Source organism: Vombatus ursinus, unplaced genomic scaffold (genome assembly GCF_900497805.2).
Source record: "Vombatus ursinus unplaced genomic scaffold, bare-nosed wombat genome assembly UNPS02014959.1, whole genome shotgun sequence".
Classification (NCBI taxonomy): domain Eukaryota; kingdom Metazoa; phylum Chordata; class Mammalia; order Diprotodontia; family Vombatidae; genus Vombatus; species Vombatus ursinus.
This window is the reverse complement of record NW_020954737.1, coordinates 1,427,943-1,447,435: the sequence shown is the minus strand read 5'-3', so window position 1 is coordinate 1,447,435 and position 19,493 is coordinate 1,427,943. Positions and strand designations below refer to the sequence as shown.

At 38.9% G+C, this 19,493-nt stretch overlaps 1 protein-coding gene across 1 annotated transcript in view; it reads left to right on the top strand.

Annotated features, from left to right (window-relative positions):
- Positions 1 to 19,493, top strand: part of LOC114030355 (solute carrier family 15 member 2-like) — a 75,385-nt gene that overhangs the window by 7,342 nt on the left and 48,550 nt on the right. Inside the window, exons 4-6 of the mRNA XM_027845168.1 lie at positions 836 to 928; positions 3,454 to 3,553; positions 18,151 to 18,241. Coding sequence (XP_027700969.1) covers positions 836 to 928; positions 3,454 to 3,553; positions 18,151 to 18,241 — 284 coding nt within the window. The remainder of the gene's footprint in view (positions 1 to 835; positions 929 to 3,453; positions 3,554 to 18,150; positions 18,242 to 19,493) is intronic.

The window sequence follows — 19,493 nt, the reverse complement described above, 5'->3', positions numbered from 1 at the left end:
GCTAATGAACAGACACTCAGGCACAAGCAGATAATAGGAGCAGGTTTGCATAATTAGCACCAGGTTAATTGAGAGATGATTTCTCACAATATCCTTAATACGTTAATGTTAGTTCAGTTGTTTTAGTATGAAATCCTTATGAATTTCTGGTTAGTTTAAATGTATGCATTCTCCTGAGGGGGTTCTAGATTCTATATTTATCTTTCCAAGTCCTGAGTTCAAATCTCTGTGTGACCATGGACAAGTTACTCAACCTCTTTTGGCCTCAGGTGACACTCTGAGATTCATCTAAGTTATAAATGGTTGTGATTTGGCTTTGTGATAATGAACTTCCCACACATCACACATTCCAAACACAAGGATTACAGAAATTTGATGGATTGATATTGATAGGGGCACACTCCCACATGTATACAAATTGCCTCAAATTCTTTTCCAGCAGTTTCTGTTTCCAGACCTTCCTTGGAAAGTTAGTGTGTGTGATACAGTGCTAAGAGTAATGGCTTTGGGCTCATCAAGACCTGGGTCCGAAACTGGCCTTACACACTTATTACTTGTGTGATATTGGGTGAGCCACTTAATTTCCCCAAGCCTTAATTTTCTCATCTGTAGAATAAGGATAATGGTAGCACCAACCTCAAAGGATTATTGTGAAAATCAAATTAGAATAATGTATGTAAAGCATTTTGTGAATATCAAAATGGCAGCCGTTCTTCCTTCTACTCTTTATACTCTTTGTATATGTAAGGGCAACTAAGTATTTAGTTAATCTTATGCCACCCACTGATAACTGCTTCCAGTGCTTAATTGAACATTGCCTTTCCCTCCTCTACAGCACAATTGTGACCGGCCACATTTTGTGTATGATGGGTCACATGATCCTAATACTCAGTTCAGTGCCCATAAAGGGAGGACAGTTGATTCATCTGTGAGTATTCCCTGGGACCTGGGATGGATATTGTCATCTAAACATATGTCCACCTCACCCTACAGCTAGCTCTTCTCACGGTATCTCAGGAACGTTGGTCTTGTTTCGGCGTTTATAGATATCTGGCTGTTTTAGGCATTTGCTTGCTTGTTTAGTTCAGCTCTGCAGCTGGATAAGTTAGCAGATTCTCACTTGAGTTTTTTACTTTACCTCTTGATGAATCTTTGACACTATAGGCATAAAGCAAGACTTCTCTCCCTTTCTCCATTCCCTTTTTCTGTCCCTATTCTCTTTTCATCTTCTCCCTCTATTTTAACTCTTAGTTCTGAATTTTGCTGTCTTCCCCTGGGTCAGGAAAGGTGACCAACTGATCCACTTATTTTCTTCTCCAATTACCTCACTTATAGGAGCACATTTCTGTCCTGAACTATGAAATGGAAGATAAGGAAGAGAGATAGGGCTGGGGAATGGAGAGGGAATTATGAGGATTTTTGAAGGCCTTAAAAGGTTGTGAAACCCTCATCCCTAACCCCAGGAGGACTACCCTTCCCTTTATTGGTGGGGAGAAAGCTGGTATACTAGTAGATGTCTCAAGCAAGAATTGAATGGTAGCACCCACCTATCAGAAAAGGAAGCATTGAAAGAGCTTTTAGAAATGGTGGAGACCAAGAGGGAAACTTCATGTTGGAAGTCTGGCTAATGTCTGGCGAATGTGCTGATTTTCAGCAAGTTGAAGAAGGTGGATTCCACAAATTACAGACTTGCTAGCTTGACTCCAGTCTCCAGAGGCATCATGATAGAGAAGATTTGTGAGCGCTTAGAAAACTTTAATCACCATCAGACAGCATAATTCACCAAGGGCAAGCTGTGCCAGACACATTTCCTTTTTTGTCAAAGTTAACTAGTCTGGTAGATCAGGGGAATGTGGAGATTTGATATGCCTGGATTTCAGTGAGACATTTCACACAGTCTCTCATGATATCCTTGTGGATGAATTGGAGAGATGTGAACTGGATGATAGTACAGCTAGGTGGGCTCAGAGCTGATGAAAAGAGTGCTGTTAAGCTGGTGTAGTGCAGGGCTCCATACTTAGCTCTGTTCTGTTTAACATTTTTTTAATCAATGACTTGGATGAAGATGTAAATGTCATGCTTGCCTGCATTTGCTGATGACACTGAGATGAGAAGGAAACATAAACATTAGATGACACAATCAAGATTCAAGAATATCCAGGTTGGGACAATGGGCCAAATATAACGAAATGAAATTTAGTAGCGATTTAGATAAAGTTCTGTGCTTGAGTTCAAAAACTCAGCTATGAAGTGAGAAGGGAGTACAGAATAGGGGGAGGCAAAGCTGGACAACATTTGTATGCAAAGGACTGCAAGCTCATGAAAACCAGTGTTATGTGGTCACCCAATAGGTTAATTCAGTCGTAGGCTGCAGTAATAGATGTATTCAGTGTAAGGGAGTGCTTTGTACAGGACAAACCATCTCTAGAGTATTGTGTTCAGTTCTGGGCATCACATTTTAGGAGAGACGATGAAAAGTTGGAATACATTCATGAAAGGGCAACTATAATGATGAGATGATATAATATGAGGAACAGTTTAGAAGTTGATGATATTTAGCCAGGATTAGAGAAGACTTAGGAGAGAGAAAGAAATTATTTGCAAATATTTGAAGGGTTGTCATATAGGAAAGAGATTAGACTTATTCTGTCCTTGGTCGCAAAGGGCAGAGCTAGGGTCATTAGGTAGATTGGGAAGGGAAGTGTATTTGAGTTTAATATGAGGAAGTCCTTTGTAATCATTAGAACTGTTAAGAAGTGAAACATGAGGAACCTTCATGAGTAGTGAGTTCCCCATCCCCATATATAGCCAAGAATAGAGTGGTCATTTGTGGTGGTTATTTTAGAGAGGAATTTTGTCTTGAATGAGTGCTTAACTATATGGTCTTTAAGGTCCCTTTCTATTCAGAGACTCTTTTCTTCTGTGTAGATTTCTCTGACCCATCCCTATGGGCTTGTGTAACTCATCTTTCAATCATCCTACCAAGTTTCTTCTGTTGAGCTCATTCTTTCTCCTCACTTCAACTTGGACTAGAAATGTTTTGTTATATAGTATATGCCCTTTCATGACTGAAGGAAAGTAAGAATAGGAAATGGAAGATTGAAGATGGGGGAAAAATACTGAATTTGAGTAGCTGACATGTTGGGTTTATTTGGGAACTTGAGAGACAAAGGAATGAGGAGTGGGGCCAAAATAGTCATGTGTTTTCTCAATGAAATAGAGAATCCCCTTCTGATTGATGAGCCCTTCAGTTTGTTCTTCATGAGCCAGTGCCCTTCCCTATTGTTTCTCCAAAGAGAAATCTATCTGTGTCACTGTCCTTTTGACCCCAAAGGGACTTTGTTTGGTTGTCATGGATGAGAAATGGGAAAGAGGGGTCAATACACTGATATTAAGCATACTAACGAAACGTGAAAGACCATCACTGACACAGTCTTCATCTTTCCTTGGCAGGATCCTCTTTATGTCAGGATTCTCCCTGATTGCCCTAGGATCAGGACTCATTAAACCCTGTGTTGTGGCCTTTATTGGAGACCAGTTTGAAGAAGAGCATGTAAGAGCCTTCTTTATTAGAATCACTTTTGGAAATTAAATTTAACTATGACAGTTTTATGACCTTTTGGTTCTGTTAATTCAGCAATGGATTTTTGCAGCAAGTAATCTGTCACTTCATCAAATGCAGTATTTACATGTGATACTGTCCTGAAGTCATGAGAGCATTAACCAGTCCTAGAGCTTAACCTGAAACATCAATAACACTTTGATTCTCCAGACTGGAAGTTAATGATTTAAAGTTATTCTCCCATGACATGAAAATATACATCATAATAATATCCAATGGCTTTGTTTTCCATTTTGATTGGTCTACGTGACAGGTTACATGAAAGAGCAAATACATTTTAGATTAAAGTCATTTAGATGATAAGAAAGGAACATAATGAATCCTGAGGGGAGAATAATATAACTAGAAGGAACCTTGAAGAGATCATCTTTTCAAGCCCTTTATCATCAGGCAGGTAAACCACCTAAGATTATCCTATTCTCTTTTTTGAAGGCATCTAGGGCTTTTCGTGTTTTTTTCTCATTATGCTAGTAGTATCACCCTGATATTAAAAAAAATTATTTTGTTCAACAGAGCAAAGAAAACCACAATTATAATGAATCAATTGTTCGTTCAGCTCAGTATTCTAGTTATGACAGTGGGACCAAAGGACACCATGATCATTTGCTTCTGTGATTTTGACTTCAAAATCTTAAGGATATTTATTTCTAACTCCCTCACTTTAAGAATAATTTTTCTTAGACTATTTCAAATGTACAAACACACATCACTACAGTATACTGGTGATTTTTAGAGTTTTAACTTCATTTTCATTTTTTAAAGGCCACTGGACTACAATCTGCCTTATACTAGCTTTCTTGTCTCCTTGGCATTTCTCCATTGTGCTAATGTTCCATGAAATATACCCATTTGTCTTTGAAGTGTCTACAAATCTTTCTTTAATTTCTTGCCATGCCTTGAACAGTTAAAACTTAAAACAAAAACCTTTGTAAGCCTTTCTCCCCTTGTAGCCCGAAAGAACCTCTTATAAATCGCTGAAGGCAATTCATAGTATTTCAATAGTAGACCCCAGTGCTTTTTCATCTTTCTCCCTCACTGATTCAGCTCCAAATTTGGAAACCACTTCACAACACTCTGGGATTACCCAACAATGGTTTCCTTTCAGAAGAAGCCTGTGAAAAGTGATCTGAGCTACTGAGCTGAGGGAGTTTCCTAAGAAAATAACCCTTTACACCAGATAATCAGCTTCCCCAGTCCCAAAAGGTCTTTGCACTGTTTATGTTTCTTTTATTAGGACATCTAGGTAGAAGAACCAAGGTTTGTCTAAAATAGTAGAGGAAATCACAGAAAGGGAAAAAAAAGTAAAAAAAAAAAAAGAAGTAAAGAAAAAATTTATTTCAAAAGAAAATCATTATATGGATAAAAACATTCCTCTTCATTCCACTCTCCCCTTTCACTAAAGGCATTCTTTTAGTAGAAAATTCTGACTAGAAAAGGCTAAATATAAAGTTTAAGGCAACAGGGGGAAATGTGACTTTTGAAAGTCATCTAGAGAGAACAACATGCCTACTTATAGAAAACTAGAGGAATCAATAGTCAGCAGAGCAGCTGATGAGTAGGGCTATAGTCAGTTGAATCCATTGATCTGGGGTACTGAAGAGAGATCCAGCTGCTTTCTGATACATGCATTATGAGCCAGAGTTGGGAATGAGGAGTGTGAGGGCTATCCAGGGGCATTAGGGTCAGCATGGAAGGAGTAGGCAAGCTTTCAGAATAAAAAATCCTAAGCTTCTGGAAAGCAGCTAGAGTTCAGACAAAATGTTAACCTTCTTGGCTTTTTTGAACTCCCTGTATTTTTTGGCTCCCTAATTTTTTTTTAGCAGATTCTCTTAGCTTTGCCCTCTGACTGGCAGTTTACCTCTTCTAGTGGTGCCCAAGTCTTTCTGACAATGTCCTAGTCAAGCTTTTAGATTATATCCTCTCACTTCCCATCCTTACCCTCATCCCCCTAGCAAGAATTGTCTTACTGAAGGATTCCCTAATTACTAGGGTGTACAAATTTGGATGCTACCCAACATCAAGGTTTGACAATGATTCCCAGATTCTGATTTAGCACAGTGCCCATCTAGGGTCCCTCCCTCACAGAAATCCAGAGGAACACAGATACTACATGAGCTTCTGACTACCTTTCCCAAGAAGATGGACATTGTGGGCCATAGAAAACAATACAGAAATGCAAAGAATCATTAAGCCCCTGCAGCTAAGCTCCTCTGAACCTTACCTGGGTGTTTTCTCACACACTCTTGCAACTACCTGCACAGCATCAAAAGTTGGCCATTCAGACACTCATCCATCAGTGTTGTTCTTCATTACTAACTACTCCCAAATACTTTTTCCCCACTAACATTCCTCTGATCTCAAGCATGCTGTTAACACTGGGATCTCATTCTTCCTCAGTTGTGTATTATGTTGATACCTCCCCTGCCCCAAACAGGAACTAGTAGACTAGAACTCCTCCACTGATTTAGCTATTGTAGTTTGTTTTAAATCTAGGAAAGGGATATGAAGTCATAGTTATTAAGATATGTGAGAAAGGATATGTAAATATCTTGTGATCATTTGATCAATAATGATAAAACAGTATAGGATGCTAATCATATGATTATTAAAATCCTCCTTAAACCTGTCTGGTGAACAAGTTCATGCTATATGTAGAACTGATAATTTTAAAAAAACTTGATATCTTCTCTCTTCTTTCTAACAGTTTCCATATACTTGGTCAATTAGAAGCTTTGTTTTGTTCAACTATATATATTAGTAAGAGGGGTTTTGTTTTTCTTTCTTTCTTTCTCATTTGGGGAGGGGGGCAAAGAAACCAGGTTTTCGTTTATCATTAAAAAAATAAAATAAAATTTAATAAAAAAAAACCCTGAACAGCTTTCATATGAATACTTCAGAGAATAGTAATACTCATATGGAAGATACGTCATCATCTTAATTATTTATTTACTTATTCTGGATCTTTCCAAGCTCTGTTATTTAATTTTGGAAAAGTTGACAAGAATTATATCAAAGTATTCAGGATGTAAATGGTGTAGTTTACTATAAGGGTAAGTTCAGGCTTTTTTGTTTGTTTTGTTTTGCTTTCAGAAACCTTCCTAATGAAACCCGGGATTTTTTTTTTAAATTAGCTCATAGTCACAGCTCAACTCCAAATATATAATCTTTTAAATATTTGGGTTCTGACTATTTTTCCTACAAATACCAATGTTGAAAGTCCTTTCTTCATCTCATCACATGTACTCACATATGGGATAGTATCTGTGACTTCTGCCTTGGTATATACACTGAGGGAAAGAGTATGGCCTTAGAAATATCAGCTCAAGCACATGGCAAAGCTGCCTCCTGGGGCACCATATTATCACTAAGTTCCTCATTCATGTTCTACATGCCAGGACCTTTGGGCAACTTGCCTCTGTAGACAAACCATATGTATTGTCAGGGAATACACACGAAATAAACGCTGCTGGCTATTCTTCCTGAATAACTAGTTTAGCAGCAGAACACAAAGGTGTACTTGAAGCAGAAGGCACCTCCAAACTCAGACCATAGTGACCTCACTGCCTCTTTGGCTGGAAGATCCTGCCTTCTTTTTGTTTCCTCCATTGTACTTGTTTACTCTTTGATGCCAAAATTATGAGGCCAGTATAACGATTAAACAACAACAATGCTGTTGTATACTAACTAACTGCAGCTTCTGCTGAAATGGAAGCAACTGTACAATTTCCCAGGGCTTCAGCTGGGATCCTTATATCCTGGCAGGGCTACAGGTCTCATCTTTAAGTATATCAAAGGTGGGATTATAGTACCCACATAAGGCAGATCAAATGAGATAATGGATATGAGAATGTTCTGCAAACTACACAACATCCCACCACTAAAAGGAACTATTAAACATTTGTTGCCCAGCCAGTCATCTTGACTTTTGTCTTACCCCTAATCTTTGATGACTTTGGAAGAGACTATGAGGCTGACAATTTTGCCTAGCTCTGCCTCACTTAAATCCAATTCACCCTCATGATGTCATTGGTCCTCTTTGAGAATGAAGGATGAACAGCAATCCTCACAGTTTAAACTAGGCTAACTTCCTTTCTTTATTAGTAGTACCCTCATGTTGGATATGGGTCAGGAAGTGACAGAGCATCTCAATGCCTTCAAATTCTCTCTACTTGTTCCTATGTCCAGTCTTTTGAACTCACCTCTCCTTTCTCCACCCAAGCTATTAGATAATACTATTGGTTCCAGTTTTACTTATAGTCCCAAATATCTTGGATTTCATCTTCTTCATACTTGCTTAGATAGAGAATGATCCTTCCTATTGTTGTAATGACCACTTTGGTGAACATACTGACTTGAGGAAATAAATATGGAATATGGGAAATGTGAGTCCTTCACTGTCAAAAGCTCAGAATCCAGTGGTGTAGAGAGTGGAAGAGAAATAGGTCTTGCATATTCTAGGGAGATTTCCTTTCCATCTTCAAGGAGGGAACAAGTGATAGCAATTCTGGGGTGGGTAAAGTCCTTAGTATTATCAAGAAGTAACCAGAGCACTTGAAGGGTGAGGCACCTCCTTTAGTGCATTCGTCTGGAAGTTGGCCTGGGTTCTGTGAGCATGGCATCTTGGAAAAAGAGGCAGAATGTACATTTCTTGTGTGTAGCAGCATGACAGTTGAAAAGGAGAGGTGAGAACCAATGGCTTCAAAGAGAGTATGTTCAGAATAAGCATGAATGAATATAGATATTGAGTCATTTGAAGTATGTTTTAAAGTATGAACAGGTCAAAGTGATGAGATGGAATGTGTAGTTTAAAGCCATGACAGTGGGCCATAGGAAACAATACAGAAATGCAAAGATTCATTTTGGGGATGTCCTGAGAAAGTCAGGATAGGTGAGTTCAGAGGCTGGGGCTTGAGCCCGGTGGTACATTTCAGGAGTGACCAAAAATGAGTAGATGCTTATAGTCATTGGAAGGTTACTGTGGAGTTTCTTTGTGTGAACACTGTGGCATGTGCATGACGGGAGCTCCTTCCACCCCCCTCCACCCACCCATCCCTTGCCTTGTGTACCAGCATGGAGCAAATGGGGTAGAAAAGCTGAGAGCTAAGATTTTATACAGTCTTAACTTATCTGGGCAGCTGAGATTTTTGCCTACAGGTTTCTCTTTTAAGGAAAGCACTCAGCAGGGCACTACTGTAAGTGATCCTGAATATGAGTTATTTCTGTACAGACTCATGGAGGACATGGACAGGAGCCACATAAGACAGGCAGGTAAGGGTGGGTTGTGACCTTTATCATTGAGGTAACATCCATATCAAGGAGATCACAAATCCATTTACATTTATTGTGTAAATCCTGGGAAGGCCTTGGCATTAAATAGGTAGAGGAGTGTATTGTAGCCTTTCCTGGTTTCCCATTTGTAGTTGTGGGTGTCAATTCTTTCCTAATTTTTCTGCTACCTCTTCCCCCACCCTTTTTTCTGTATTAAAGTTCATTTTGCAACCTAGACAACAGCTTTCAAATGTGTATTTCTCTCCCACCCTCCCCACTGCAAATGCCCCACCACAGTGGGTAGTTGTTGATTTTTTTGTATTTATCTACCAACCAGGCAGTGATATGGAATAGAGCCATGCAATTTGGAATTGCAATCTTCCTAGGTAGAATGAGTGGTAGTGTTTTTGGTGGACTCTATTTTGGACCAGCAGAGAGTCCAGTTGTACAAATGTGCCATGTGGTATCATAAAAACTGTTATCCTGGTTAATTTACCTCATGCATCTACTTGCCTATAAATCACCATCTGTCATGAGTAGGAGCTTCATACTGTTTGGTTAGTCTGTCTAAAATTTGGTTGAAATTGTGGTTTCTGGTTTAATATGTTCTACATAGGGAGTTCATCCACTATTTCCCTTGGTAAATACCAGAGAATTTGGGGAACAGGTGACAAATGTATGAGGAAATGAGTTAATATACCCCAGAAAAGTGATAAACATATCTTAGGATGGTAGAATGGGGATAGTTTTATTATAAAGTCTAAACCTTCAAGATACCAAGGTAACAGAGATAATTAACAATGGCTAGAGGAGGCACATTATTCAACTGAGCATCTAAACATCAACATTCCTGCTTCATCATTCAGCTGAAATCTGAGGCTGGTCCTCTTGGTCCATTGTTACATCTTGCATTCTGGAATGAGTCATGATCTCAATGAGTCCTAATTTCTTCCAGGCATCCTGTCAGCAAAAGATTTTTTATATACTCACAAAATTTCCTTTCATCATTATAATGATATGGCAGCTTGCCTCTGGAAATATACCTAAGGTTTCCTGTTATCTACTCCGAAAGATTGTGTATTCTTGTTACAATCTCGTACTCACACGAGGAACAGAGTACTTGCTTGAACCAATCATTTTCATTAGCCCTGCTAGCACACTGGACAACTCCATAACTGTTGCCTTAGCCCTCCCATCCCGCTACTAGCTTACCACCTACACACTGCTCTCTGATCCTTGAGAAAACTCCATCCTCAGTCCAGTCAATGACTGGTGAGTCTGCCTGAAATCTCCATATAGTGAGGAGATGTAAATCTGCCTGAACTGATTGTTTAGTAATTAATATACTCCCATCTTATTGTAGAATCCCCATCCCAGTAATCTTGAACTAACAACTGTCATTGTTCAATGGGGAACAGCTGTCCCCCATTTCATACTGCATGCTTCCTAGTACTTATCCCCTAGCCATAGTACTGCACAAGATTTACCTGACCTAGCTTCCTCCTGATGATGCTTGGCCACCATTTTCAGCATTGGTTGCACTTTCATTCATTCCACCAAATCATCGTCATGGTAGTGGGGTCAGAATACTCCTTGCTCTCATTGTCCCTTCCAGATTTTCCCTCTACCACCATTATTCAGTAATATTTCTTCCTTTTAGGTTCATTCAAACCATGTTTATCATATAATCAAGATTCTTGTGGCTATTGTGTACCTATCTCCAGAGTACTCTCCATTCTCCTTCAATGCTTTCAATGCTTGACTCATAGTCTTTTCTCCTCAATTTCTTCCCTGATATTAGGGCATTTCAACATACATATGGATATTCAAACACCTTAACCTCCTAGTTCCCCAACTTATTCATTTTCCTATAACTCTTCCACCCTATCTCAACCACATAGATGATCCTGCCCTTGAGCTTGTCATCATCCATGAGTCTTCCAATTCCATGTCCATGAACTCTGAAGTTCCTCTATCTAATCATAATCTTTTGTCCTTCTACCATTCCCTCTGTCACACAACTCTTAACTCTGTTCTTCATCCTCACTATGATCTCCAATTCCTCTTCCTCTCCTTTCTTTCCCAGACAATCATCCCTGCAATAGCTACATTTTCCTATTTCCCTCTTGATATATACATATATATATATTATACTTTGGTAAACCAGTTCAACTTAAGACCATCCTCTCCAGTTCCTTGTCCCCTTATTCTATTTGCTGATCTTGCCCAGCTGAGCCTTAGCCTTGGGTTACTCTATCTACTACTTTCACTCCTATTCATGTGCTGCTGAAAGAAGCTAGGAAAAAAAACATCATGAATTGTGCTAACTGGGCCCATTTATTTTATATAATCTCAACTGGGCAGCCAGGTAGCACAGTGTATAGAGCACTGGGCCTGAAGTCAGGAAAACTTCTCTTTATGATTTCAAATCTGACTGCAGACACTTAGTAGCTGTGTAACCCTGGGCAAGTCACTTAACTCTGTTTGCCTCACTTCCTCATCTGTAAAATGAGCTGGAGAAAGAAGTGGCAAATCACTTCAATATTTTTGCCAAGAAAATCCCAAATGGGGTCATGAAGAGTCAGACATGACTGAACAGCAACAGCAACAAAATAATCTCAACTGGACTGATTGTAGAAGGCAATCCTTTTATAGGTTTCTAATCAATTCATTTCCCCACTCTCCACAGTGACTTTTTCTAAATCTTTTCATCTTTCCTCAAACCAATCATAGCGTCCCCTTCAACCCTCTCAGCTGAGACCCTTGTCTCACATTTCACTGAAAAATCAAGGCCATTCACTGAGAGCTCTCTCTTCTCCCCTTGTTATCTCACATCACCCAAATACCTTCCACTATGATCTCTTCCTTCACCCCTGATGCACATGAAGATGTGGTCCTTCTCCTTACCAAGAAAAACTTCTCTACATGTGCAAGTGATCCCATTCCATCCCATCTTCTCCACAAGATTGCCTTCACCATCATCCTTATTCCCTCACTACTCTGTAATCTCTCCCTGGCTACTGCCTACTTCCTTGTGGCAAACAAACACAACTTATTTCCCCTCTCCTTAAAAAAAACAAAAAACAAAAAAACAAACCCTCATTTTATCCATTCATCGCCACTAGCTATCATCCTATAGTTTTCTTCCCTTTCATGCCTATAGTACTTCAGAAGACCATCTACATTTGGAGTCTCCACTTCCTTTCCTCTCACTCTCTTAATTCCCTGCAGTCTGACTTCCTGCCTCACCATTCAACTGAAACTCACCTCAACAAAGTTACCATTGATCTCTTACTTGACAACTTTAATGACCTTTTCTTAACTTTCAACCTTTTTTATCTTTTTGATCACCCTCTTCTCCTTGATAATTTTTTCTTAGGTTTTCCCAACACTACTCTCTCTTGATTCTCTTCCTACCAGGCTGACCACTTTTTCTCAATCTCCCTTGTGGGATCTTCATAAAGGTCATACGCACCATGTATTACTGCCCAAGGCTATTTTTTTGGCCCTTTTCCTTTCTCCTTCTGTACTATTTCTCTTGGTGAGCTCATCATCTTCCATGGATTCAGTTATTATCTCTGATCTGTTTGCCCAGCCCTAACCTCTCTCCTAACCTCCAGGCTCACATCTCCAAATGCTTATTGGCCATCTTGACTATGTATCCTATAGACATCTTAAACTCAGTATGTACAAAACTGAGCTCATTTTCTTTCCCCCAACCATCACTTCTTCCCTAATTTCTCTATTATTATTTAGGGTACCACCATCTTCCTAGACACACAATCTAGGTATCATCTTCAATTCTTTACTCTCTCTAACCCTGTGCCCTGCCCATATCCAATCTATTGCCAAGTCCTATTAACTCTACCATCACAACATCTCTCATATATGATGCCTTCTCTCTTCTGACACTTTTACCACCCTAGTGGAGGTCCTCATCATCTCATGCCTTTAGTCTTCTGGTTCATCTTCCTGCCTGAAGTCTCTCTCAACTCTAGTCCATCCTCCATTTAGCTGTCAAGTTGCTCTTTCTAAAGTACAGGTCTTAACCATATCACTTTCCTGGTCAATAAACTCCACTGGATCCCTACTATATCCAGGATCAAATATAAAATGATCTGTTTGGCCTCTTTCTACTTTTCTAATCTTCTTACCACTTACTCTCCCCTTCAAATACTCTGTAATCCAGTGACACTAATCCTTGCTTTCCTCCCATGTTATCATCCATTTCCTAAGTCTGAGTATTTTTGCTGGCTGTTTCTCCTGACTGGAATATTCTACTTCCTCACCTTTACCTCCTGGCTTCCTTCATTTCCTTCAAGTTTCAACTAAAATCTCATCTTCAGCAAGAAGACTTTTCTCATCTCCCTTAATGCTAGTGATTTCCCTCTGTTGATTACTTCCAATTTATCCTACCCATATCTTGTTTTACATCATTCTTTGCAGGTTGTCTCTTCCATTAGGCTGTGGGCTCATTAAAGGCCGGGGCTATTTTCACCTTTCTTTGTGCTTGGCCCAGTCCCTGGCACATAGTATATACTTGTGGACTTGGGACACCAGGCAATCATCAGGAAAACACCTCAAATTCCTATTAGGTCCTCACTGAAAGTAGAATCCCCCAAATAGTAAAGTGAGCTCAGTTGAAGGGAGGCTATAGTGGAAGTATACATGTTAGAAGATGTCATTTTTATGTCCTATGCATCTATATCAACCACAGAGGGGTCATGGGAACCTAGGTACATAAGCTTAGGAGCCAATGTAAGCATTTCTTGAGTTCACCAAAAGAAGCCTCCCTCACAGGTGTCTAGTAGGAGGCCTTTGCAGACTTTATCAGGCTAGTGGGAGGGTGTCACACACCTTCATAGTGTATAGAAAACTTTAAGCATATTGTTTTGTTATAATGGAAGGGGATTGTGAGTACTAGCAAGACTATGAGGCAGATAAGGCGGTTTTCCCATATTAAGGTGGCAATGTGCAGTTATCCCTTCCACATTAGTTTAGGGGCACAGCACCCCTGTAATCTGGAAAATCTGCATACAAATTTTTGGCCCCACCTTCATCAGAGAAGTCTGGATTATTATGCTATTAAAAGATAAAATATGTTGATATTATATGATACTACACATATATTCTATGCATTTTTGAGTTTCTAAACTTTTTCTATCTCATCTGCTGGCCTTCATGTGTCATCTGCGGCTTCCACAAAACTCCCCCCCAAAATTCCCGTTTAGTTTCTTATGCTGACTCATGACATAGCAAAAACGTGCTGGGGAAAGTCATAGTGGAAGGTATAACTAATTTGAAGTTGGAAGGTCTGATCCTGGTTCTGCCACCAATTAGCTGAGCAGGCATTAGCAAATTATCTAACTTTTCTGAAATTTAGTTTCCTATCTATAAAATGAAGGGTTTGATCCCTAATGTCTGTGAGTGAGAGGTGTGGTCATCTATGGTTCTGATATCCTAGAACTAGGGGTTTTAAAATTTTTCCTCTGGGGAAGGAAGAAGAATGAGGTAGAACCTTGAGTCCCAGTTGGCGATATGCGATTGGGGGTTTGTGACCTGGTTCAATTTAGAAGTAGTAAGCACAGCATCAGCCTCCTCTTTTAGATCCTTCCTCCTTCTCTCACTCTTTTTCCATCTGGTGGCTGAGGGAGAAGGAACCTCATGGCCCCCTCTTCTCTCAGCGACTAAAGAGGTTAGAAACTTAGTGGGTCTCCTCCAGCTTTTCCTTTTTCCAAGGTGATAACTTTAACAGCAATGTCCTGGCTTCACTCTAGTGCTCTTCCTCTTGTTTGATCTTCCTTCTGGTTAGTCATGGTGCAGCAGAAGCTTTTGGGGGTTCTAGTTCAAACTTGCTATTTGATCTCACTCTCTTCCTTTTTGTTTGTCAATTTCTCCTGTCCTTTCCCTATGTTGAACAAAAGACTTAGAGTTTAGTTTCACTTCTATCTTCTCCCCATCATATCACCCTCAAATGTTGGGAAGTCAATGTGACTCCATATGTAGGCAGGCCCCACTGAGCTTAGTCATTACTGATTAATTTGTATGCTCACCAGTAAACTACCAGGCCCCCTTAATGGTCCATTTGCTTGGTAGTTAAAATTATATCATATCTGTACTTATTGCCATTTTGAGAGTTTTTTTCTACATGCATAAAGTGATGGCAGAGCCTATACTTGCAAACCTGTGTAGTATTCTAATATTTCCCATAAAACTTCTTTCTTTTCCAAACAAAATTTGTTTTCTGGGATTCAGCTTTATCAGTTCCCTATGTCCATTGCCCCAAGGACCCCCAGAATACTAGCTTTCAGAAGATTTGGGGTTACAAGCAGACTTTGATAAGAGTTGCAGAGGATGCTGAGAGCATCTTCCTCAGTTTCCCCTTTTTCTGTCAGGTTGGTAAACAACATATAAGGTAAAGATGTTCTGCAGTGGATGACCTCTACCTCCATGAAAGACCTGTAGCAGGTCCTCAGGCTTATGAGATACTACTGGCATTTCATACTCAGGTTCTGTGCTTTGACAGCCCCTCCCTTTGAAGCATTGCAGTTATTTCCAGTGAGCAACAGAGGAGGGGAAGGGTATATTTAATGACCTGAAGAACCTAGTTCACCTGAGACCTGATCTTGATGTATTTGAATCTGTAGAACAGTTTATCTGAGAGACCAACACAGCTACCATTAGCATAGGAGCATCCTCTCATAGACCATTTCACCTTTTTCCACTGACAATTGATTATTGCTAAAAACAGCTATGTACACTTTAGGAAAGATGCTGATTGCAATCAAAGCAATATTTGAAGCATAAAGACTCCATTCTGAGGGGGTCTGCTACCTTCTTATTGTCCACATATGAATAAGACCCTCAAGTCCTTTTAGCCCACTTGACAGCTATATTAATGACAAATTTGTTGAGTATTACTGTTTTTCGGTAGTTCAACTTCATTATTATCACCTACATTCATAGGCATTACAATTGGGTGGTAATGATAATGATGGTAATAATAGTGTTTAAATGATGTTTTAAGGTTTGCAAAGCACTTTCCATATTCTATCTTATTTTATCCTTATGACAACCCTAGGAGGTAGGTATAATTATGGTTCCCATTTTACAGATGAGGAACCTGAGACAGACAGCCAAAACTTGCCCAGCGTGATGCAGTTAATAAGAGTCTGAGGCCAATTTGAACTTAAGTCATCCTGACACTAGATCCAACAAGCTATCTACTGAACCACCTAACTGCCCTGTCATCAAAATACAAATGTGCATGCCTGAGAGATCAGTTTCAACAGGCCCTTATACAGAACATTGACTTTATACAGAACATTTACTGGTAAACAGAGCTATGAGAACTTATCAGCCAGAAAGCAGGATCAATATGCCTACACTCCAGTTTACTTGTCTACTCTTCAAGAAGAAATGTTGCCCACAACTGAGGAAGGATCCATCTTGAATAGGCTCTGATTACTCTTACATGACCTCTTCTGTCAAGGCTTAATAAATGATACTCTAACTCTGCTAGGATGACCTGGTGTTGTTGTTCATGACTTTTTGTAGCCATACCTATGATACAATCTTAGTTGGCACGTCCTATCATATCAAATATATATTTGGGCTGCAGACCTAGTAGATGAGCTAGGTAATAGGCCTGCCTCTCATTCTACACTTATTACTTCTCTGAAAAAGGGGGAGGTATGTTTCATTATCAGTACTTTGGAATCAAGATTGGTCACTTCATTGATTAGAATGATGATATCTTTCAGTGTTGTTTTTTTTTACATTGTTGTTGTTGCTTGTCCTTCATTCTCAAAGAGGACCATGACATCATGGAGGTGATGCCATGACATGAAAGTGAATTGGATTTAAGTGAGGGAGGGCTGTGCAGAGTCACCAGCTTCACTTGGTTGTTGTGTAGATGACCCTTTCCCTCTAAGGTGACCTCCCAGCTGCTCTGTATGTATCTTGTATATACCTATTTATTTATTAATTTATTTTCCCCATTAGAATGTGAAGACTTAGTCAAGTGCCTAGCCAATAGAAAACACTTAATATTATTGACTGTGTAGAATATTAATTGCAAATTAATATTAATTGAATACCAATTGTTTTGAATATTAATGTTTGAATATTGACTGTGTTCTTGATTCTTCTTACTTCACTGCATCAGTTCATAAGTTTTCCCATATTTCTCTGTAGTGTTATTTGTAGTTTTTCATTGTACAGCAATATTCCATTGTATCTATATAACACAACAAAATGGACATTTCAGATCACACAGAACACAATGTTTCAAAACATAGAAAGTAAGTGGTTTTATTACAGACAGTTCAATAGGGAAATGGGGATGAGAGAACTTTCTGTTTGACTTAGCAGTGAGGCAAAAGATGTTTCAATTCTCTGATTTAAGCCTATTCCCAAGCCCCACCTTTTTTTGGTCACCGTGAGGTTCTTTCCCCTTATTCAATTCTTTATCTCTCTCATTTAAGGAAGAAATTTGAGTTACAAGAAGATGAGACCAAAGCATCCCAGATCTCTGTCATTCCCAGTGCCATAGCAACCAAACCGTCCTTGTCTACCTGGGCTGTAACTTAAAATATTTAGGGGTAGAGGGTTGGGAGCCTTGAAAGTTCTGCTTTTCATTCTGTTCACTTATTGACAACATCCATGGATTTGGAGGCTTCTATAAGTGTACACACTCTGGAAAGCTGTGGGTGAGATTTTCTGCTTTGTTAAGGTACATCAGACTGTACCCAGAGCACCAGTTGCTCACTTCCCTCCCAACCTACTTAAAGATGTCATACCCTAGACTTTAATTAATATGTACCATGTTAGTCTTCAATGTTTAATGTATTTTTAAAATATATTTAACAAACATTAAGCTAAAAAAGTTGTCTTTGACCATAGCATTTGTTTCTCCTCTAGCTGTAGTCTTTGGTATTTTTACCTCCTCTTTATCCTCACTGTTTTCCATGTCTGTAGAATACAGGATCTGCCCAGAGCAAATATAGTTCAAGTGATTTTACAAACATAGACCAGACATAAATGGAATAAAAAGAGAAAATTAAATCCATTAAATTTCTGTCAAGACCATCACCTAGTTACCAATTGTCCAAATTTAATTTCCTTTAGGCCCTGGGCACAAACAAACATAGATGCTAGTTGTAACATTTGTGTTTTTGAAATCTGGGGAATTGTGAGTTTTGTTCTTAGTCTTTGTATCCCTGGAGACATTGACTTTATTTTGCTCCATTTTCTTTCAGACAGAAGAAAGGAGAAAGTTATTCTCAATTATGTATCTCATAGTCAACCTGGCATTCTTGATTTCAACAATTTTCATGCCCCTGCTCAGAGGTCAGTATTGGCTTACCAGGGAACTGAATGGGGTGGAATGTCTTTGCCATGATCTCTTGCAGGGCTCTTAGAAAAAAGGTTGTGTGAGACAATCAATAGAATGCTGTATTTGGAGTCAGAGAATATGGGGTCATATCCTAGCTCTGACATGCACTGGTTGTATGACCTTGGACAAATCATTTAACCTCTCTGAGCCTCATAATGAATGAAATAAGGAGGTTGGACCAGAAAATCTCTAAGGTGCCATCTAGCTCTAAATCTATGATCTGAGGTGATATTGTTCTGAGAAGCTAAGCTGGTTCAGCCTGTGGTAGACTTTGGCAAACTTAAATGCTCAGGAGTATCCTCACTTTAACTAATACAGATATTCCAGAAAAGTTGCATGTTAGTTGAATTTTGGGAAACTGATTCATATTTGACATGAGGCATGGCACATAATAAACAATGAATGCTTATTGATTGATTGGCTAAAGGTACCCATGTTGAAGCTTTTTGAAAATGAATAATTTTGCCCTGATTAACTTATTAAACTAATCAATTCATTATTGTTTTTAAAGTTAATACTTTCTTAAAGCAAGGAACACTTTTAATAAGAAAAGGATAAAAATAATTCATGCATTATTTATGTGCATAAAGTTGAATAGTGTTTTATCTTTATCTTTATACCATTCTCTACCTTATGGGATTTTTTACAAAAAAATCTTTTTTTTTCTATACGGGGATGCAAATAAGAAATGATAAAAATTATTTAAACTATAGTCTTGTATTTCTACATCTACACTCTGGACATTTTGATTTTTATTGATTTTATTAATATATTTAATGGGCATGGTAGAAAAATACTGTATGGGGAGTCAGGAAACTTGAATTTCTGCTTCCAACTTTGCCCTTAAATTCACTCTGTGTAGGGCATTGGGCAAGTTACTTCCCACCTCAGACCTTCAGCTTCCTCATCTGGACAATGAGGGGACTGGACTAGATGATCTCTGAAGTGTCTTCTAATTCCTGGATCCCATGATCCAATGGTCAAAGGTATTAATAGATTCTCATTGAAAGGAGTATAAGACAAACTGGGACAAACTAAAATTTTTACTAAGCTGGCTTTAAAGGAGAGCTATAACCTGGTTCACTTCCACAAAGGATTAATGAAAAAGACTAGACAAATCACAGACAATTTGAATATCTTTTGGAATATGCAATATGCTTGTTATGTTCAGAGGTTCATGATGCCATTTTTCAATATGTATTCTAC